The sequence below is a fragment of the Eublepharis macularius genome, chromosome 8 (assembly GCF_028583425.1).
Source record: "Eublepharis macularius isolate TG4126 chromosome 8, MPM_Emac_v1.0, whole genome shotgun sequence".
Taxonomy (NCBI): domain Eukaryota; kingdom Metazoa; phylum Chordata; class Lepidosauria; order Squamata; family Eublepharidae; genus Eublepharis; species Eublepharis macularius.
This window is the reverse complement of record NC_072797.1, coordinates 13654893-13678429: the sequence shown is the minus strand read 5'-3', so window position 1 is coordinate 13678429 and position 23537 is coordinate 13654893. Positions and strand designations below refer to the sequence as shown.

General features: G+C 48.2%; 1 protein-coding gene across 2 annotated transcripts in view; it reads left to right on the top strand.

Annotated features, from left to right (window-relative positions):
• DYM (dymeclin) overlaps positions 1-23537 on the top strand; it is a 260543-nt gene that overhangs the window by 174963 nt on the left and 62043 nt on the right. For both annotated transcript variants that reach the window (XM_054986512.1, XM_054986514.1), the window contains one exon: positions 4629-4728. In XM_054986512.1, coding sequence (XP_054842487.1) covers positions 4629-4728 — 100 coding nt within the window. The remainder of the gene's footprint in view (positions 1-4628; positions 4729-23537) is intronic.

Sequence of the window (23537 nt, the reverse complement as noted above, 5' to 3'; positions counted from 1 at the left end):
CTTCTCCTGATGTGACCAAAGTACGATAGCCTCAGTTTTGTCATTTTAGCTTCTAGGGAGAATTCAGGCTTGATTTGATCTAGAACCCACTTATTTGTCTTTTTGTCTGTCCATGGTATCAGCAGAACTCTCCTCCAGCACCACATTTCAAATGAACCCATTTTCTTCCTGTCAGCTTTCTTCACTGTCCAATTTTCATATCCATACATAGCAATGGGGATTGGAATACCATAGTTTGGATTATCTTGATCTTGGTTCCCAGAGAGACATCTTTATCTTTAAGGATCTTCTCTAGCTCCCTCACAGCTGCTCTTCCAAGTCTCGACCTTCTTCTGATTTCTTCATTGCAGTCTCCTTGTCCATATTTTATTCTGGAGGGCAGCAAAGCCTCATGAGCAACATAATGGGGAAAATGTGGATCTATATAGTTGAAGGGGGAAGTGTTGGAAATGCCTCCCCCCTCCCCATAACCATAATGCAAGTGGCATTTTGTCATTGGAAGCAGATACAGGCTAAAATGTTCACCTGTAGCCCCACATGCAAACACACACACAAACCAGGTGTCCGTAACCCGTTTCTGTTTTATGATATGTGAATACCGATCCTGTCGATTTCACAGTAGAAGTTGTTTCTCGACTGAAGCTGCAAAAGAACAACTTTTTTTAAAAAAAGAATGCGCCTTAGTATTTTCGCGTTTGAAAGAACGTATCACGTTTCCTCTATGGAAATGAGATTAATTTCCGCAGAAATTGAAGAAAATGTAAATCTAATTAGCGTGTCACTTGGGGGCCCCCTGGACTTTTCCTTTAAAAGATCATGGTGGTTTTAAAAATGGAAAACATTGCACAACCATGCTAGTGTAAATCATAAGGCTAACCTCTGCGTTGGTTTCCCCAGCATACTGGTTTCTTTTCTGGGGGAGAGGGGATGCTTTTTATTGTCTTCTCTTAGCATCTCCCTGTTCTTACCTGCAGCAGCAATTAATCTGAATGGACCGGGACCTGCTGCAGGTCCTTTTCTTTGTTCTGCTAAGTGCCTGCCTCCGCGTAGGGTTGCCATCCTCCAAGTGGCAGCTGGAGATCTCCCGGAATTACAACTGATCTCCAACCAACAGAGATCAGCAGCTTTGGAGGGTGGAGTCTATGGTACTATAACCTGCTGAAGTCCCTCCTTTCCCCAAACCCTACCAGCTCCAGGTTCCAACTCCCAAATCTCCAGGCATTTCCCCACCCAAGCTGGCAACTCTACGCCAGCTACACTGAAGTTAATCATGGTTAGTTAGTTTTAACTAAGTTTTGCAAAACTGCTTCAAACCCTGTATGCAAACTGTGATTTGAAGCTAACCATGGTAAATGCAAGCGCGACACTGCAGAAGGCTAACGTTGAAAAGGGAAGGAAGATTGAATGTAGTTAGGGGACCAAGAACGTTATAGTTCTGTTGAGGTATGAGAAAAAACAAGTCGAGGCAGCAGGCCAGCCAAGCAGACATTAGTCCGGCTTTTGTTATTAAAATGAAACAGTTTGTCACTCAAACCTGACTCCTGCAAAGTGGTGGCGGGCTGGGGTCTTGGGTGTAGCAAGTCAAGCAGAAAAATTGTTGGGCAGAGCAGGTCTGTACCATGGAAGCTTTGATATGGATTTGTTTTTATCACGTGACACGTTCTGGTCAATTGTTGAGTGAGAGGTTTCTTTGTGGGTCTGTTTTGTTGCCCAGTAGCATTCGGTAGTAGTGTGCAAAGCTCCTCATAGGCTGCAGATTCAAACCGTGCTAGGACTCGAATATTTACAAAACCTTTGTTTAGCACGAATCATGGAGGATGGTCAAGGTCACATTCTTTGGAACGCATGCTTTTGAAATAATATCTTGTGTCCTTGGTGGATACATGTGTGGCTATTCATTGTAATTTAAAAGAGAGAGAAGTAAGAGTAATTAAACTGTGAAATCGGCTGCTTAGGGATGTAGCAGGTTCCCCCTCATCCACAGTCTTCAAGGAGTGACTGGATGAATACTTGCGGGGGATGCTTTAGGCTGTTCCTATATCGGCCAGGGGGTTGGACTAGATGGTCTGTAAGGCCCCTTCGAACTCTACGATTCTAAGTAGCTGCTTCCACCTATCTAGACCTTACTAAATCGGCAGAACGAATCGAGGACTTGTTTTCATTAGCCATAACGGAATAACATGGGGATTTGTACAAACTGAACAGCCTTTACTTTATGTCGGCATGAGCCCCCTCCTGCAATGGTATGCACATTTCACAGAGGTGGTATGGGAATTGAATTTGTGGTTTGAGGGTTTCGTTAGGCCCATTTTATGTAAAATCTTTATTTTAAACTACAGCAAAGCAAGAAACTAAACAAAATACATCCTCGTCTCTTTGAGCCATATACCTTGAGATATATAGATCTACAAGAAACGGAAGCTACAGATCAGTAAACCAAGATCTCTAGAACCATCCCAGGGGTCCCACTGAAGTATCAGGGAATATTCAGGAACACTGTAAAGGATGGATCAAGTACAGCCTGTATGAACAAAAGTGTGCTTGGAATCACATGCAAGGATGCTGGCGTTCAAACTGTTAGGGGTTAGATTGTGACGGCTGCTTGTTATGCTAGGATAAGAAAGACTTTGCTTTCCTCCAAGAAAGACAGGCTTGTATCTGATGAACACATTGCTGGAAAACATGAACATATTTATCTTGAAATACTTGGTTTGGAACCCATTCTTAACCTTGTCCTGTATTTGTCATATCGGTCTCACTAAGCTATCCTCCCTTTCTGTCTGATTGCTCTCTGGGAAGCTTGGCTTCTTATCTTCTGTGCGGCAGAACACCCCCACTGACACATGAACACTGCCCCTTCTGGGGTTTCTGGAGTTAACCAATGGCAGACCATGTCCCCACCTGGCACATGCCATCCACTTGGATCCCCAACCCTCAGAGGGGCTTTTGTTCCTTCTCTCTTGTGCCCGCTACCATGACTTGGCCTTTGTGGGAATTGCCCATGGGGAGGGACAAGGCTCCCCTCTCTCCTGTGCAGACTGGCCGCTCTGAGCCTTGCTGTGTGCCCAGTCTCCTGCTACACAACTCCTGGTTACTGCAGGAACTGCTCCCTGCACTGGGGGATCAGTGGCTTGCCTACAGACCACCCCCTTTCTGTGGCACCTGCTTTAAATAGCATGTTTGAGCAGTGGGAGTCTTATGTGATACAGAGAACAGCTACCAGCATGTAAGAATTTTTAAAAAGCATTTATTTTAAAAGGGGGGGGGGAATGTTCACACTCACACTTTTAAGCACAGCTCCAAAGCAAGCAAGAAACTCAAAAGAAATGGGTAAAAACACAGTTATTCTGTCCCTCCCTTTATACATGCCTAACTTAGATCTTAGGCAGGCTCTCAATCTTAGAAAGTTTCAGCTTACTGAGATGCCCTCATACCTTTTATGGTTCAGGCCTCCAGCCACTACATGGCTAATGGTGCCGACTGCAAGGAGCCGTCTCTCAGCTCCTTCAGCTTCCAGCCCAAGTCAGCTGAAGGTACCTCCTCCCTGTGCCAGGAGGTTGTATTCTTTCCTGTTGCCCACCCCCTGGGCAGATCAGAGAGGCTTTTCCTGGAGGTTCTAGGAGAATCCTCTCTGGTATTTTAGTCCTCCAAGGCTCTGCCCCCCCCTTCCATCACACATGTGCCGACACAGCCGCACCTGGAAAGGGTAAGCTTTTAACAGAAAGTTGCCTGGCCACTCCTTGGTCTTCAGCCAGGTGGGGCATTAGCATAACTAAAGACCCTGAGTGTGGCTTAGAAAGCATTTGACTCTCCACTCTGGCCACCTGTTCTCAGCTAAGAGAGGCTTTTGAAACTGGAGATGATGGTTTTAATACTGTCCAAACATAAAAATGAAAGCATTTCTTTACAAACTGTTTTGCTTATTTATCGTTGCGTTCCTGTGTATGTGTCCCGCTACCCTTGTGTGTGTGTGTGCCTGTGTGCACGTGAGAGAGTGAGCTTCCGATCTCAACAATAAACAGTTGCCGAAAAAACAGGAGGAAGAGCTGTAGCATGAAGGTGCCACCACAGAAAAGGCCCTATATCTAGTGGCCACCCACCTCTGAAGTTCAGGGTGCACACAGCAGGGCTCCTGATGAATTCTCAACTGATGGGCAAGCTCCTAATTGGAGGAATGAGCATCAATCCCAGCTCCAAATGCTAGGTTCAGAGCACTCCTTCCCATTTCTGTATCAATTACGGTTAGCATTGATTGGCATTATGCCAACACATGGTCAGAGGGATGGTATGAATTTGCATGAGAAGGTGAGAGAGAGTCCTACAGCCTGACCCCCTAACTATACTTAAGAGCCAACATTATGTTCCATGTGCACCAGCTCTTAGTAGTTAGTTGTTTTTGGTTGTCAAAACAAAATGTCAGGTTTGCTAACCATTTCAAAAATGCTCCACTATCACGATATACCTGTTTGCAGAATTCCATTTCCAAAACCTGCCTTATAGATGAGGGGTTTTTTCCTGTATAAGATACAAATGTGAAGAGCTCAGTTGACAATCCAGCTTCGTAGGATCGGAGATCCCTTGTTTTGAATGCTGTTATAATTTTTTAAAACTTTTCTGTTTTCCCCCAGTTTGTTCTCGCTGTTGTCCAAGAAGCACAACAAAGTTTTGGAGCAGGCCACTTCCTTGAGAAGTCCCCTCGCTTCGGATGATTCTCCACATCCGGATTACGTGAGTAGCGAGTTTAATGTTTTAGGGAACGTGTCAAAATAGCAGCAGCCGCTGCCGCCGCATCCCTAAGCCTGCAGAAGTCTATCAAAGTGTTTGACAACCCGGCAACCACCAAACACCAAAATATAGGAAGTTCAGTTGATGACATCATGTCTGAAACTCACTAAGAAAATAAAAAATATACTTGTGAATGGCAAAGTAAAAACCACAGCTATTCACAGCAAAGAAATTTTACTCTAGTCTGACAGCTTGCAGTTTTTTAGTATTTGCATTCGATTGCCAGAAAGGGAGAGGGGAGAATATTGCTGGCAAAGTATGATGGGAATGGAACACAAAGGGGGTGAAATATTTTTGCCAGGATCCAAAGAGCCCAGAACGAATTTTCTGCACGCCCGTGGCTGCTTCAGGCCTGCTTCTGTCAAACAGTAGCCCCCCTCTGTGCCTGATTGTAAGCCACTTTTCAGATTTTCAAAGCACTTCTCTATATTGTATTTTGCAGTGCTTATATACCGCTTTATAACTTTATATACCGCTTTATAACTTTAAAAGCTTTCAAGGAAGTTCACTTCTGCAAGACGGAAAGAAAAACAAAACCAAGATTACGGCATCATACAGTCTTCTAACCACATAGATCAAGCAGCAGAAAAAGTGTTCAGGCCCTAAAATACTCTCTTTTTTTAAATTACATATTAAAAAGAAATTAAAATTGCAATATTGAGTGTAACTCAACATTTTAAATAAAAAGCAATGTAGATCACACAGAAAAGTCACTCGGTGTCAGACACAAAAAAACTAAGATAATTTATATCCATATTATAAGGTCCTACAGCTTCTCTATTCATTCTTGACTGAATTAAATCAGAACATTTAGCCTGTTCAGCTAAATTCCAGACTAGAACTCCATCCTTAAAATACTCTAAACTTCATCCTCAAATGCATACTGCGAAGGAACAGCCTTCACCCGTCCCCAAAACGAGGCAGGTGAAGAAGACAAGCGGCCCTCTTGTGGCAATGAGACCTGTCCCAAGCCAGATCCTGCATCCCCCATATGAGGTAACCTGAGCCGCACCCCATTGGAGCAGGAGGGCTTCTGTGGCAGTAGATATTCTGCTCCCAAACCATCGAGGCTTTGAAAAGTTAGAAACAGCAGCTGCGTGGTGTTGGCACAGCTTGGGCGTGCCTAGAATGGTTATTTGGACCCCAGCCCATATTTCTGCTGTCCAGCCAGTAGGGGTGTATATACATAACAGATGAAGTGCTTTGTGCTATTAGGAAAAATACAGAGTCAGAATGAATGAGCATGAAGTAGTACAGTCAGTACATGGAACAGTTTTGTCGTAAGTATTCATGTGCTCGCGTGCTTTGCGTAAGCAAATAAATATAATTTGCATATACAGAAACACATGCACACACTCCTGACATAAATATGTGCCGCTACAATAACTCAGACTTCTTTGCTACACTGAGTGTACTACAAAATAATTTTCTTTGCCTGAATTAATGCACCCATAACTCCCAATTGTTCCTAGGATTTATTCAGTGGTTTTCTCTTTCTTGGATATCCCCACCTCCCCATTTCCCTAAACTCTGAAGATGAAAATAAATCTGTATATTCACTGAGTGAATTTTTGTAAGCTGCCAAAGGAAGAATTTTGTAGTTATATTGTTCTTTGTGTGTGTGTGTGTGTGTGTGTGTGCGCGTGCACGCACTCACATACAGACTTTTATAGCAGACTTTCTTTGCTATGGCTAGCAGGGATCTAGACTTTTAAACATGGCCTAGCCCGTCTCCATGTTCTGGTGACAGCCTTCATGGAGTGCTTCTCCGGTGAGCTCTCTGACTTGTTGGAGAGAAGCTTCCTCTGAATTTTGGTTTCGGGTCCTAGCATGCTATGCCTGCTCGCCTGATAGAGGTGGTCAAAGGACCATCGGGAAGAAAGATTCTGCAATGCTATAGTGCAACCGTTTATAACCCTTTTCAAGTGAGTTTAACAATAATGCATAATTACATCATATAACATATCATTTTCCAACATTTTCCAGCATGTTTATCATTCATTATACACAAGAACAAAAGTCCTCTGCTAGAGGACCTGAGGGTGTGACGGCAGTGCAGCAGGAAAAGTCTTTAGGGACTCCAAGGATCCTTTCCACGTCCATGGGTGTTCTTTCGGCACGTATGTTATGCAACTGAGTACGGATATAGCTGGTTGCCCCTGAAGAAGAAATGTATTGTCGAAGGCTTTCACGGCCTCAGTGAGATCTCTGTCTTTTGGTGCTACACCTCTGAAGATGCCAGCCACAGCTGCTGGCAAAACGTCAGGAACTACAATGCCAAGACCACGGCAATACAGCCCGGAAAACCCACAACAGCCATGCTGGAAAATGTTGGAAAATGATATGTTATATGATGTAATTATGCATTATTGTTAAAATCGCTTGAAAAGGGTTATAAACTGTTGCACTACAGCATTGCAGAATCTTTCTTCCCGATGGTCCTTTGACCACCTCTATCTAGTGACTGAAATCGGGAATAGCTTTATCTTTTGGCATGTCTGCTCACCTGGTGTTTGTACCTACATAGTTCCGTATCTAGCAAGCAACCTGCACGCAGTGGCCTGGTGAGGGATGACCGGAAGACCTTCTTAGGGTGTAGACGTTTGACAGCTTTTTATCCCTTAGTCATTTTCCATTGATGAGTTTGTATTTATATTCCATGATGGAGAAATAGTTTCACGTCTCTTCAGCTGTCAACTCTCTGGCCTAGAAACCTTGGCCGCCATATTTATTTTTACGTGGGTGGAGGGGTTAGAGTCCTGGACGAGGGCTGGGGAGATTCAGGTCCAAACCCCCGTTCAGCCATGAAGCTCATTGGGTGACCTTGGGCCAGCCATTCCCTATCAACCTGTCATCGGTTATGTGGTTTCTTCCTGGAGATGAAGAGGTATATGCCCTTGCATGCGAAAGTGAAAGAAGCTCTTCTAGTCATCGGTTGTATGAAGCCTAACCCCAAGAGAGTGGCTTCATTATCTGTCAGCTAAAGGTTGAATATATCCCCCATTCAAAGGAAAATGGATATGTAAAGAAGACCATGAGCAGAGTTGAAGTGATATCTTTTAAAGTCTACTTAGTAGAAGTTTGTGACAACAATTACACTCTGTCCTGCCAGAGGAGTGAGAGGAGAAAGGAGAGCCAGTCTGGTGTGTAGTGGTTAAGAGCAGCAGAACTCTAATCTGGAGAGCCAGTTTTGATTCCCAATTCCTCCGCTTTAAGCCAGCTGGGTGACCTTGGGTCAGTCACAGCTTCTCAGAGCTCTCTCAGCCCCACCCACTTCACAGGGTGATTGTTGTAGGGATAATAATAACACACTTAGTAAACCGCTCTGAGTGGGCGTTAAGTTGTCCCGAAGGGCGGTATACAAATCGAATTTTGTTGTTGTTGTTATTGTTACGTCCCCCTTACCTGCTGTGTGGCTCTAATTGGAAGGCCCAGAGAGCGCTTGATGTCATTCCATGTTATGCCTTTGCGCTAATAAATCCAAAGAACCGTACTTCTGTAGTTGCTGGGGGAGATCCTTGTCTCAGTCCCTTTGCTTTCTTCCTTTCTCAGCTAATTCTCCGTAAAGGAGTCAATGAAGTCCCTTGTTTAGATTCATCTTACGTTTGTCTATGGTAAATAGAAAGCAGCTGCCAGTTTAAGCATCTGAGTCTTGAAAACTTTAAACCCCTCAAGCATCATCTGGAAATGATAGAGGTTGTAAAACAAAGCTAAGAAGAAAAAGCAATGTTTGTTTTATGTGGGATGAATGACTTCAGTTGGGGTCCTTCTAATTTGGCCATTAGGAGGGTTATTAAAAAGCATTATTACAAAGGTGGTTTCAACAAAAAGATTGTTTTTGTTCTAGTTTGTTATTACGTTTGATTATAGCCAAAGCAGTAAGTACTTTATAAATAGCCCTTCATTTCAGTCCTCCAGTAGAGAAGCAAAATACTAGTAATCTTACTGTCTTTATGCACTGGTGGATGCTAAATTACTCCCTTATATTATTTCAGTTCCTTAAAGCAAATTGTGTTTTAGAAGTCATATTTAATTTCCCCTTACATGTTTTGGCATGTGCAGCGTATTGCTGAATGTTAGCACAGAAACGTTAACCATCTTTTGAGCAAGCTAACGATACTATAAAAGCAGAAAGGTATTTTTAAAAAAGCAAGGGATTCTATTCAGTACATGCCGGTTGAGGGCCATATAACATTATACCAGGTTTGGGATTACTGAGGCAGCTCACTCGCGAGTGAGGCCTGTTGAGCCAAAGTGGCACTGAGTGACTTCTGAGGAAACGCGGATTGGATTGGACTGTAAAAATTTGAACTCTAGTTCAGCCGAACAAAAATCAGATTGTAATAGAAGGATGTGGAGGCCTATGGGCAGGCCTACATAACTCCTAATCCACCAAGGGGAACCCTCTGTTTATGTGTGCCCCACCCCGCACGGGTTACTTAAACCGTCTGCTTTTACTGCCTGCCTGCCTAGGCTTGCAAAACTGGGAATTTTGATCTTTTAAGCACACAACAGGTCAAAGTACATAGTGGGTGGCTTACATCTCGTTTAGGGCATCACAATTAGAGCGATCCCTCAGTGGAACAGGCTTCCTCCAGAGGTGTTGGGCTCTCCTTTGGAGGTTTTAAGCAGAGGCTAGATAGCCATCTGACAGCAATGCTGATTCTGTGAACCTAGGCAGATCATGAGAGGGAGGGCAGGAAGGGTTGCATCAGTGCTTAGTTCTCGTGGCCCCTCCTTACATGCCCAGGATAAGGCCAATCACCACCTTGGGGTCAGGTAGCAATTTCCCCCAGGCCTGTTTTGCTAGGAATCCTGGAGGTGTTTTGCCATCTTCTCGGCATGGAGCTGAAGTTCCTGCATTGTGCAGGGGGTTAGACTAGATTTATTTATTTATTTTATTATATTTCTATTCCGCCTTCCCTGCAAAGGGGCTCAGGGTGGATTATATCATTTAAAACATAGTCATAGCAATGTTACACGATTCAATAAATACATTAAAAAACCCTAAAAACATTTAAAATCATAAGTAATTACATAATAAATAATTAAGAAGAATATCAAGACCCTAACCCTAACCCTGGAGGTCCCTTCCAAACCTATGATTCTATGAATGGGTGCCCTGGCATGGATGGTCCAGGCTAGCTGGATCTCATCAGATCATAGAAGCTAAGCAGGGTTGTCCCTGGTTAGCCCTTGGATGGGGAGACCACAAAGAAAGTCCAGGGTTGCTACGCAGAGGCGAGCAACGGCAAAGCACCCCTTTTCATCTCTTGCCTTGAAAAGCCCATGGGGTCGCTGTAAGTCACCTATGACCTGACAGCACTTTCCACCACCATCGCAACGGGTTTCGCTGGAAAGCACATAATACAACCACTGCAATATATAGCCCAGCCTATCTATGCTGCCTTGAGTTCCGTGGTGGGAGAAAAGCACCAAACAAATGCCTGCTTTGCGATGTTTTAGCCTAATGTTCCACCTACCTAAATATTGTTCATCTTCGTTCTTCTGTGCCTCCACACATGGGGACTGCGCAGGCGCAGGCCAGCCGCCGGAGAATTTTCTAGAGCTTCCATGGCTCCGAAGGGGCCGTTTGTCGCGCGCCTCAGCGACCGTTTTCCCGCCCAAACGGTCACGTGATCCTCCAGCGACCAACGGCCCCTTCCCTCAGTTCTCTTCTTGCCGCCGCTTGGAGAGAACGTGAGCTTCGTTGCTCTGTGCTTTTGTGCTTCGTGCTTTATTCTGACTGATTGCTTGGCTTTTGACTTCGGACTTCGTGACCTCGACTATTCTTCGGATCTCGTTTGGACTTTGTTGTGGACTCGGTAATTTGACTCGGACTGTTTTTGACCTTCCTTTCGCGTGCCCCTGAAGATGGCCTCAAAGGCTCTCTTCAAGCATTGCCTCCAATGCCACACTAAAATGGCCAAGACCGATGGCCATGAACTGTGCCTGTTCTGTTTGGGGGAGACCCATAATGTAACGGCCTGTAAGATTTGCCAGGGCTTCACCAGCAAGGCCCGACAGGAACGCAAGGCCCGTCTTAACTCCTCCCTGTGGCAGAAGGTCATGTCCGGAGGCGCCCCGTTGCCCTCCTCCAAGGCCGGCCCTAGCCCCTCTGCCGAACGGCATTCCAGAGCTGGCTCAGTGGCCTCCGCGAGGTCGGGGTCGAAACCGCGTCCCCCGAGTGCCTCGGCGTCGAGAGCGGCCTCTCCAGCGCAGGGACCGGTGCGGCCGCCCCGTAGCGCATCTTCCACCAGGTCGGATCCGAGACCGACATCGGAACCGAGGATCCGTCTACCGAGTCCCCGATCGGAACCGACGACCGGGTCGATTCCGGTAAAACCTAAGAGGTCGAGGCCGAGGTCCCCTTCGAAGGCGAGGAGCGCGTCGGTTCCGAGGTCTTCTTCGGAACCGGCGAAGAAGAAGAAGAAGACCAAACATCATCGGTCGCCGCATCCCGCTCCCCAGGAGGAGGTCATCGTGCTTCCTCACACGCCTTCCCCTCATCTGGATTCCCCCGAACCAGAGGAACTCGCCGTGCCAGTGCCGGATCCGATGGCCTTCGAGACGGTGCCCGCGGAATTCTCGTCGGGGCCGGAGCCGAGCCCGCGCCGTCGGAGCCGACCATCGCCTGCTCTTCGGTCGCCGAGGCTGGAACCGAGCCCGTCTCCTCGTCGGAGCCGTCCTTCCCCTGCCCGTCCATCTTCACCAGCTGCCGGTCGTGAGCGACGTCGGTCTGGGGACAGTGTCCGATCGGCCCGGTCCACTGCGTCCCGACATCGACAGGCCTCCTACCTCCCCTCGCCATACCGTTGCCAGTGGGAAGGGGCACCTGCGGGTTTCTCCGTGTCGGAACCGAGGCCTTCGACATCGAGGTCGGCGTGGGCTCCCCCTCCGCTCCAGGTTCCGGAATCCCAGCTCGGTTCCGATGAGGAGGATGGGGAGAGCTTTGGCTACCAGTCGGAGTCCTGGTCCGAACCATCGCCGGCTGAGGAGTTAGTGCCATCGGCGGACTCGCCTTTCGAGGACCTCCGCATCTACGCCGACCAGATGGCAAGGATGGCCAAGGCTCTCGAGATGGACATCTCCTCGGCGGTTCCCCAGACCAAGGACAAGCTCCTCAAACGCATTTACGGAGACAACCCGGCGTACGTTGGCTTCCCCATGCTCGAGGGTATTGAGGAAATCGTGGAGAAGGTATGGCAGGTGCCCTGTGATCAGCCTCCAACATCCAAGAGGATTGAGCAGCTCTACAAGATCAAGCAGGGTACCTGGCCGGCGTTGGTGAAACACCCTCCACCTTCCTCCCTGGTCACAGAGGAATTCAACCCCCGACGATCGGGTCACTCCTCGGTGCCTGCCGATAAAGAGGGCAAGAAGCTTGATGCCATGGGCAGGCGCCAGTACATCGTCTCTTCGCTGGGTCTGAGGATTGCCAACTACCAGACCATCATGGCAGGGTACCAGCTGTACCTCTGGGAGAAGTTGGCATCCTATACCCGGGACCTCCCTCCTGAGCAGAGGGCGGTGGTGTCCCTGCTGCAAACAGAGGCTGTCCGGCTGTCGAAACAGCAAATGAACGCAGGGAGCCACGCTGCTGACACTGCTGCTAGGGGGATGGCTTCGGCGGTGGTCCTCAGGCGCCACTCCTGGTTGCGGTCTACGGCCCTGTCCCAAGAGGTGCGTTCCAGAGTGGAGAGCATGCCATTTGAGGGGGACTCGCTCTTTTCCAAAGCGACCGACGAGACCCTGAAGAAAAAGAAGGAGGACCGGCAGACGGCGCGGTCTTTGGGTCTGGCTCCAACGGACAAGCCCTCCTCCAGGTCACGGTACGCTCCCCGATCTGGCCCTTACCATTACCAGGGCAGATACCAGCAACAGCGGCCGGGCTACCAGCAGTATCCTGCCTACCAACAGCGGCCCTACCCTCCCGCACAACAGCAGAGGAGGCGTCGGCCCTTCAAGCCTCGTCCGGCACAACAACCGGCCCAGCAGAAGGATCAGCAGGGCACCGGGAGGCAGTACTGACGGGTCACGCCAGCCGTATCCCCGAACTTTTCGGACAGACTTAGTCCACTCCTCTCTGAGTGGGAGTCAATAACATCTGACTCATGGGTCTTAACTATTGTTGAGCTGGGATACGGGCTGGAATTTGTTGAGCTGCCTAGATGCAGTTCACCCCTGACAGCTGTCAATAACACTATGGCCGAGCTGGATGCGGAGATCGTGTCGCTCTTGGCCAAGGGTGCTGTGGAAGAATTGCCCTATGAGGACTCTGTAAAGGGATTCTTCTCTAGGTTCTTCCTGGTCCCTAAGAAGGATGGGGGCTTACGTCCCATCTTAGATCTGAGGGACCTTAATGCCTTCCTCAAGGTGACCAAATTCAAAATGGTAACGTTGGCGGCTGTGATCGCCTTGCTGAGACAGGGGGATTGGTTTGCGGTTCTTGACTTAAAGGACGCATACTTTCACGTGGGCATACGGAAGGAGCACAGGAAGTATGTGTGGCCCCTGTGGTTTCCTTCCTACGGGAAGAAGGCTGTACCATCTTTCCGTACCTCGATGACTGGCTCATCGTGGCTGAATCGGAGTCTAGGCTGGTGCAGGACATTGGCTTGGTACTTAGCACTTGCCAACGCCTGGGGCTCCTGGTGAACTTGGAGAAATCCAAACTGGTGCCCAACTGCAAAGTGTCCTACATTGGTGCACTGTTAGACTCTGTGGAGGGTAAGGTTCTGCTCCCTTTGGAGAGGGCTCGGTCCCTAAGGGGTCTAGTGTCCATGTTTAAAAGGAACCGATTCCAGTCTGTGCGCACTATCCAGTGCTTACTAGGGCATATGGCAGCGGCCACCTCTGTGGTGCCTTTCGCTAGGCTGCGTATGCGCCCTCTCCAGAACTGGTTTGTGCGGAGGTATGATGCTCTACTGCACCCTCCGTCCCTCAAATTCTCTATCCCGAGGGTCATCCTCTCCTCCTTGAACTGGTGGCTGTCTGATGACAACTTGTTTAGAGGGACCCCTTTTGGGTATCAACACCATGACATCACGGTTACCACTGATGCCTCTCTGTTGGGATGGGGGGCTTACTGTGGTGATGTGTCTGTGCAAGATGTCTGGTCTGACAGGGAAAAGACCCTCCATATCAATGTGCTTGAACTAAGGGCCATTCGTTTCGCACTTGTGTCTCTTACAGCACTGCTGAGAAATCGTCATGTCTTGGTGCAGACGGACAACACGACTGCCATGTACTACGTGAATCAGCAGGGGGGCACAGTGTCCATGGCCCTGTGCCGGGAAGCCACACTCACTTGGCAGTGGGCTATCAAGAACGGCGTGTCGCTCCGTGCTATACACGTGGCTGGGTCGGACAATGCCCGGGCAGATGCCCTCAGCAGGGTCCCTTTACTGGACCACGAGTGGGAACTGAACGTAGAGTGCGTTGGGCCGATCTTCCAGATGTGGGGTCATCCAGTGATAGATGTGTTCGCCACTGCGGCGACCACCAAGGCCCACACGTTCTGTTCCAGGGCAGGGAGCGACCCCCTCTCTATTGGGGATGCCTTCCAGTTTACGTGGACGCAGGGCTTGCACTACATGTTTCCTCCGTTCCCCTTGATTCCCAGGGTCCTGTGCAAGATAGAGGAGGACGGGACGGACTGCATCCTAGTGGCCCCCTTCTGGCCACGGCAGGTTTGGTTCCCGAAGCTCCTGCGGATGTCCCAACGGACGTATGTGAGTCTGCCCCCTCGGCAAGACCTTCTCCTAAACGGGAGCCTGGTCCACCACGATCCAAGGAAGCTGCACCTAACGGCTTGGCGGATCGTTCCTCCCCGATAGGCTTTACTGACGAGGTACAGAGGGTCCTCCTGAATGCTCGTCGGCCATCCACTAGGCGCGCTTATGCGGCCAAGTGGCGCAGGTTTGAGCTCTGGGCACTTGCCAGAGGAGTGGTGCCTGACAACAGTCCCTTGGGGGTTGTGTTCGAGTATTTGTGCCACTTGCGTGGCCTGGGCTTGAAGGCTTCCTCCCTCAAGGTCCACCTGGCAGCGATATCAGCTGCTCACACCCGAGTTGAGGGTGCTACGGTGTTTTCTCACCCACAATCCCGCCAGTTCCTTAAGGGCATGTACAATCTTTACCCGCCTGTGTCAGCGCCAGTGCCTCAGTGGTCGCTGTCCTTGGTGCTCTCACGTCTCATGTTGCCTCCATTTGAACCTATGGCTACCTGCCCCTTGGATATGCTATCCTACAAGGTAGCATTCTTGGTGGCCGTCACATCGGCCAGAAGGGTCAGTGAACTGTCTGCACTGCGGTCTGACCCTCCCTTTCTTGTGTTTCATCCCAACAAGGTGGTCCTGCGTCCCTGCCTTGAGTTCCTGCCCAAGGTGGTGTCCGCCTTCCACCTCTCGCAGGATATCTCACTGCCTGCTTTCTTTCCTCAACCCTCCTCTAAGGGGGAAAAGGCCCTCCATACCCTAGACTTGAAGAGGGCCCTAGCCTATTACCTGGATAGGACGAAGGGATTCCGCTCCAGTCCTCACCTGTTTGTATGTTTTAGGGCCAAGGACAAGGGTAACAGGGCTTCCTCGCAGACCCTGTCTAGGTGGATTGTGTCGGCCATTAGCAAGGCCTATTCCCTGGCAGGGGTGGCTTGCCCGCTCCATGTCAGAGCCCACTCCACGCGGTCCCAAGCATCCTCTTCGGCACTCCTCAGGGGGGTGCCCCTGGTTAACATTTGTAAAGCAGCCACATGGTCCTCTGCAGACACCTTTGTCAGGCATTACGCCGTTGATGTCAATGCGGAGCAGGATGTATCTGTGGCCAAGGCTGTCTTACACTCCCTTTTTTCCTGAGGGAGTTTTGGTATGACTTTCTTGGCATACCTGTTGGGTACCCTTGAGTGAAAGTGTGTATATATGTACCTGGGGGTGTGTATATATGTAAATATTGAGTATTTATGTGTCCTTACACAGTATTTTTACATAGATGTATATATGCATATCTATTTATTGTTGATCTTGTTTGCTTAATAAAATTGTGTTGGACTTCACCCCCGCCTTCCTTATTGTGTGAAGCTTGGTACACTCCCATGTGTGGAGGCACAGAAGAACGAAGATGAAAACAGGGTTAACATACCTGTAACTTATGTTCATCGAGTTCTTCTGTGCTGACACACAACCCTCCCTCCTACCCCGCTGTGAACTCCAATGCACAATACTGTGATGGCTGTAACGGATATTGGTGTTTTTAAGGTGTTACGGCTGAAGTGTGTTGGTCAAGCGGCGGCAAGGGAGAACTGAGGGAAGGGGCCGTTGGTCGCTGGAGGATCACGTGACCGTTTGGGCGGGAAAACGGTCGCTGAGGCGCGCGACAAACGGCCCCTTCGGAGCCATGGAAGCTCTAGAAAATTCTCCGGCGGCTGGCCTGCGCCTGCGCAGTCCCCATGTGTGTCAGCACAGAAGAACTCGATGAACATAAGTTACAGGTATGTTAACCCTGTTTTCACCATAATTGATAGAGGGTCTTGGAGGAATCTGACCAAGATCTTCCCCAGTCCTGAAATGCTTTTATTGCAGTTTGCATGCATTGGAACTTGAACTTCGTGCATACAAAGCATGCATTTTACCCCTGAGCTGTGCCTGAGCCCTTCATCATGTTCTAAGGATAAGTCTTGCACAGAATTTCCAAAAATAGATTATTTCCTGTACCTACGCACCTCCATGACTCTCAAGTCTCTTTTATTCTCCTCGCCAAAATATTCCAGTTTATGTGACGCAAGAGCATACCTTAACTCAAAATGAACTGCACAGAATTAACATACACTCAAAATGTGCATAATATAAAGTTATATCTTACTGGGTTCTTTAGGTGTAGGATTTAACCATCTTTGGATAAACACTTGATAATGATTATGAAGGTATTTCCAGTTTGTGTCTGAACGCTCATTTGCCACATCTCTGGATCTCTGTTAATTGCGAACATTTCTTTGCAGGAGTTGGGTAATGGCATGCTTTCATTTGCGAAGAAAGCCTTCTGAGGCTTAGCTGGGGGCATACAGGAGGCTTCAAAGAGACCTGTAGGAGTATGGCGGGCAGTGCGCATGGGGAGTTTTCCAGGCATGCCGTGCAGGCCTGGTGTTTCCTCAGATCTGAGCTGTGAAACCAGGCAGACAAGGCAGCAGCCATCTGGACAGCCGCAGCATCTCGGCGTCCGTGAACAAGATAAAGCACGCAAACTCTGTTGCAGCGGAAGATGCTTGCCAAGGTGTCTGAGCTGTGCATTCTGAAAGTCCCGCTTTCTTTGCTCATGATGTCTCAGTCGAGGCTGTCCAGACGTGACTGGGTGAGACAGTGGTTTTGGTGGGGCAGACAGTGTTTGTTCACTAAAAATGAAACTGGGATGACAAGCTCATTTTCTCACAGTCTATACACTACTCAAATAGCTTTAGGTAGACACTTTCAGCTGAGGAGGGAGGGTTTGGGGTCAGTTTTTCTATCCGTTTTTGTGAGCGGCGGCGAGGGAAGGTTGTCTGAGTAATAGCTTCCAAATATTTGTTCTTGACTGTGTACCTGATTAATTAGTTTGCTTTAATTAGTTCAGCACAGTGCTTGAGAAACTTTGCTTCAGAGACTGCATTAAAATTTATTTGCGTCTCTTCTCCCTCTGCTCCCCCCCCCCCTCAAAAAACCCCAAGTTTAGGAGCTGAGTAAAGGTTCAAGATTCAGCCAAAGAATTCTATTCCGAATGTTATGGAAACCAAATTCAATTCAGGCTCCTCAATACTGAAGTCAAACAATACATAGCAGTGTGTTAGCAACTTTTCTAGCTCCCTTGAAAATGGGTGCAGGTGATTTGAGCTTGGATTCAGCAGTGAAAAAGGCAAATTCTATGCTAGGGATTATTAGGAAATGGATTGAAAATAAACCAGTCAATATTGTAATGCCCTTGTATAGATCTATAGTGCGGCCTCTTTTGGAATACTGTGAGCAGTTCTGGTCACTGTATCTGAAAAAGGATATTGCCGAGCTGGAAAAAGTACAAAAGAGGACAACCAAGACGATTAGTAGAAAAGAGCAAGAGCACAGAAGCATCTATAAGACTAACAAAATTTGTGGTTGGGTATGAGCTTCCGTGAGCCACAGCTCACTTCGTCAGATGATTAGGGGGTTGGAGGGGCACTTTCCTATGAGGAAAGGCTGAAGAGTCTGGGACTCCTCGGTTTAGAAAAGCGATAACTAAAGGAGGGCATGGTAGAGGTTTATAAAATTATGCATGGGGTGAGAGAGAACGGGCAGAAAGAACTTTTTCTCCCTCTCCCAAAATACTAGAACTCGAGGGCATCCAATGAAGCATCCATTGGAGGACAGACAAAAAGAAATAATTCTCTACATGACGAGTGATTAAGATGTGGAATTCGCTGCCAGAGGATATAGTGATAGCTGCGAGCATAGACTGGTTTAAAAGGGGATTTCGAGAACTTCATGGAAGACAGGTCTCTCAGTGACTCCTAGGCATGGTGACTAAGGGGAACCTCCACGTTTAGATGCGTCTGAGTACCAGTGTGGGGAGGCAGCATCTGTGGAGGGCCAGTGCGGGGAGCATCTGTGGAGGGCCAGTGTGGGGAGCATCTGTGGAGGGCCAGTGTGGGGAGCATCTGTGGAGGGCCTTAGTCTTTGTGCCTGGCTAGACCCTCTGGGACAACTGATTGGCCGGCGTGTGAAACAAGATGCTGGAGGAGATGGACCACCGGTCTGATCCAGCAGGCTGTACTTAGGTATGTTCTTATGGACGATTGAACTTGAAATAGAGAAGGGCACCCTGAGCATGGATTTCTGCTTTCATTGTTTATTTAATTTTTTTAAAAAAATACTTATACCCCGCCTTTCACCCAGTGGTGAAGACTCGAAGCGGCCGATTCTGATATATCAGACCTCGAGGCAGTTCTCTAATTGAAGTACATGTCGCATCTTCCTTGGCGCCCGTGGAAGTTGGGGTGTTTCATCCAAAGAGTAACGCTTTGATCTAATAAAATGTATATCCAATTCTCCTACACGCAACACAGCAAACATAGGTTCCCTTGTTCCTTCTCAACTGCCAGCTAAGGAATTCAGCCATCTTTCAGTATATTACAAATGAAAAACAGAGGTGACTTCCATCAGGTCTGGTAGCAATTTTTGAAATCTTTACACATTTCCCTGCTGTACAGGAAATATATTTTGACATTTGGCCTTCATCAGTTTTTAAAGGCAGAGTAGTCTACCAGAGGGCAGGTGTGTATAGAAGTTGTACAACCTGAAAGAAGGGAGGAAATATATGATGTAAGAGTCCTTACGTCAAGGAAAGCAAAAATCTTTCCGAGTCCTAAGGACTGCTGCTTAACACGCACACACCCTCCGCTGGTCCCTTTCTTTTCCTCTTTCACACTGTCCAGCCATTTTGCTGAGCTGGAAAAGAGGGAGAGGAATGACTTCTCAGGGTTGCTTAGGAAGTTAAATACAATCCATGTTCCACTTTTCTGGGTGCTTCAAGTACTGTTCTGTGTTGTACCTTTTAGTTCCTTCTAGCCTACTTCATGGCACTTCCACACAGCATAAATGGGACATCCGTGATACGTAGTCACAATATAGACAATATGTACATGCACCTGTGTGTGACGGAGGAACATCACGTACTACCACTGCCTTTGCTTTTGCTGGTTTGAGTGGGGGTTGAGATGAGATGCTTTTGCGTTTTGCTGGGCGATGGCTACATTAACTCCCGGTCATCTTTGCGGGCAGGAAAATGTGCATGCTTACTGTGCAGCAACAGCAGACATTACGGTACTTAATGTGAAGACAGGCATATCGTGGTCTTTTTAATTTATTCCATAACCCAGAAAGGTCACAGATGGGTTTTTTTTCTCATAGTCTTTAGGACTGTGAATGTGCAACCTTCTCAACTGCAAAAAAAAAAAGTGTTAAAAGGAGGATTAGCAATCCTCTTTTATACTCCTCAATTTATCAAGTTTTATCATGCTGATCTTTGAGGTTTCATGCTGTGTTACTGTATATACGGGGTATCTCGTGAATTAGCAGTTGTAGCCTATTTTTTGTCCTGTGAAACAAAACTCTGTTTTTTCTCCTGTGAAACAAAACTCATGTGTCCATTTATAAACTGAAAACCGTGTCTGAGGAAAACATTTTATTCGTTTTGCAGCCCGTCCCATCCCAAAGGCTTGGGATGAGTAATAATATTAAATAATCATAACCCAAGACTGAGCCTTCATCTCACCTAGACTCTGGCCAGCAAAAATATATTTAAATACAAATCTGGCTCCATTTCGAGAAGATGCACAGGCTCGTGAGTTTAAGAAGCCTCCAGGCAAAGAGAGTTCTGCAGCTGAGGCTCAGCTACAGTGTGTGTTTCTCCCAGGGCTTTTTTTCTGGGGAAAGAGGTGGTGGAACTCAGTGGGTTGCCCTCGGAGAAAATGGTCACATGACTGGTCCCCCCCCCCCGATCTCCAGACAGAGGGGAGTTTAGATTGCTGAGCGGCACGGAGGGCGATCTAAACTCCCCTCTGTCTGGAGATCGGGGGGCGGGGCCACCAGCCATGTGACCATGTTCAAGAGGTTCTGGAACTCCGTTCCCCCGCATTCCCCCTGAAAAAAAGCCCTGGTTTCTCCACGTGTCCCTACAGCCTTGACTTGGTGGCAGATGGCAAATATAAGAGGGCATGCCAAAGTCTTGAAGATTTTGCTGGTGCCTAGAGCTAGAGGCAGACTGTGGGGCTTTTATGGGTCATGATCAGTATCTTCAACGAAGCCCCAGGAAAGAGTAAGGAGCAAGCATCATTTATGGAGACCCTACGCTTGTGCTCCTGACAACCCATTCCCCCAAAATAGTGAATATTGAAGAATTATAATGGGACACCGAGGAGGGATTTTTAGGGCTTTGTATGTCAAAATCAGCATCTCTCATTATTCCTAGAAATTATGTTGTCAGTGTAGATACATTTACAGAGCAATCCTAAGCAGAGTTACTCCAGTCTAATTACATTGAAATCAATGGGCTTAGACTGGAGTAACTCTGCTTAGGATTGCACTGTTCGTTAAAAAGTCAGCCCAAGTGTCGAGGGGAATCCAGATCCCATCTTTGACCCATGTCTCAACAGACACCGCAGGCATACTGTTACTTCTGCCTCGTCTAGATTTATCCTTATTCAGCTTACGTCCATCCAGTCCTCCAGCCTGGGTGACCAACTAGACTGCAGAACTTTATGGTATGCAACAGAGAGGTGTGGCTGTCTTATAAGTATCCTGATGACATCTAATGCCATTTTACCTGCCTGTGATACTGACCAGTGCCTTGAATAGTCAGGTAGTTGAAGAGACCAGTCCGGAAAACACATGGGAGGATGCATCTAAAGAGAGCATTTTGATTAACATGTCTTTAAAGACGCAGGCATGCTTTTTCTCAGATATTCCTGAGTTTTATTCTGTTAAGGATAAAGAAGAGACATTAAGAGGAAGAGAGATGAATCTCCCTAGCAAAGGTTTCTTCTTACCCTCCCTAGCAAAGGTTTCTTCTTACCCTCCAGGCATCTGACGAAGAGAACTGTGATTCTCGAAAGCTTATACTACAGTAAAGTTGGTTAGTCTTAAAGGTGCTACTGGACTCTTTTCTATTTTGCTCTCTAGCAAAGGAGTTCCAAGTTTTGGTACCTTGACCATAAAGGCTCTTTCCTGGGTTCAGTAGCACCTTTAAGACTAACCAACTTTATTGTAGCATAAGCTTTTGAGAGCCACAGCTCTCTTCATCACACAGAGAGCTGTGGCTCTCGAAAACTTATGCCGCAATAAAGTTGGTTAATCTTAAAGGTGCTACTGGACCCTTTACTATTTTGCTACTACAGACTAACACGGCTAACTCCCCTGGATCTTTCCTGGGTTGCCACCCTTCTAACCTTAGGTGCTGGGGGCGCGCCTGAAGCAAGACCTCCAGACATAAATGGATAAAATAGAGACAGAGAGGACGATTTTGTATATTTCTCCTTGAGGTGGATCCTCATTGAGGAAAAGGGTGGGATAAAAATATCTAAATGAATAAAATGTTATGTTCATGTTGCTTTATACGGGACTTTGAGCTGCTTGCCAGCAATTTGCATCGATTCCCCTCCCCTTCCCATGGGGGTGGGGGGAATACCATAAGCTCAGCCACTATTAACTTGGGGAAAGTAAAAAAGTGTTTGCGGTCATGGATTTTTCCCATTCCCACACTGTTCTTTCCAGCTTGCTTGGGCACCAGAGCTAGAGAGCAACTCATGTTACGTTGCCCTGGAGGGGGAAAAAAAACTTTAATTGGATTTTCCTGAAATATGAAGTCCCTCCCTTCCCCCCCCACACTTTTTTTTTTGCAACATACGCATCGTCTCCTTTTTTTCTTGACTCTTTCTTATTACAGTCTGCCAATTAAGGTTCTTCAGAAATCTTAGCCTCGAGTTGTTGCTTTTGACTTCAGGGAGAACAATCATGCCAGACTGACAGAATTTCTTTGGAGGGCAATTAAATGGCTCCAACGTGTTATATGCAAAAAGGCAGCGTGGTGGTTTTGCTGTCTCACTTACATACGTTCCCTCCCCCTTTCCCGTCACCTTTGAAAGCAGGCGTGCTAAAGGAGGGCTGTGTCCCCGCTTGCAAGCCCTCAGCATTTCATTTTCAGATACCTTGTTCTGCTTTCCCCCTTTTCATTCATTTCTGCTTTTCATCTGGTTTTATAGACACGCTAGTAACAAACCCCATTGTGGGGAAAAATACGACTGGCTCTGGGGAGGGCATGATCCCGGCCGGGTGAAGGGGGGTGGGCATTGCCACCTGCTCCACTCCTGACCCTGGGCGGGTGAAGGGGGCAGGCATTGCTGCCTGCTCCACTCCTGATCATGGCTGGGTGAAGGGGGGGTGGGCATTGCCACCTACTCTGCGCCTGATCCCAGATGGGTGAAAGCGGGGGATGGGCATTCTCCCCCCTCCGCTCCTGATCCCAGCTGGGTGAAGGAAGGGGTGGGCATTGCCATGTGCTCTGCTCTTGATCCCAGCTGGGTGAAGGTGAGGGTCAGGCATTGACACTTGCTCCCCTCTTGCTCCTGGCCAGGTGAAGGAAGGGTGGGCATTGCTACTGGCTCCAGGCCTCATCCCAGCAGGGTGAGGGGGGGCATTGACGCCTGCACCACACCTGATCCTGGCTGAGTGATGGGGGGCAGGCATTGCCTCCTGCTCCACATCAAATCCTGTCAGGGTGAAGGCGGGGGCAGGCATTGTCTCCTCCTCCACTCCTGATCCCTGCTGGGTAAGGGGGGCAGGCATTGCCACCTGCTCCACTCGTGATTCCGGCTGCGTAAAGGGGGGCCAGGCATTTCCACCTGCTCCACTTGTGATCCCGGCTGCATAAAGGGGGGGGCAGGCATTGCCACCAGCTCCAGTCATGATCTCGGCTGCGTAAAAGGGGGCAGGCATTGCCACCTTCTCTGCTAATGATCCTGGCTGGGTGAAGGGGGGAGGGCATTGCCTCCTGCTCCGCACCTGATTCTGGCCAGGTGAAGGGGGGCAGGCATTGCCACCTGCTCCGCTCCTGATCCTGGGCTGGTGAAGGGGGGCGGGCATTGCTGTCTGCTCTGCACCTGATTCCAGTGGGTTGAGAGGGGCGGTCCTTGCCACCTGCTCCACTCCTGATCCCAGCTGGGTCAAGGCTGGGACAGTCCTTGCCACCTGCTGCGTG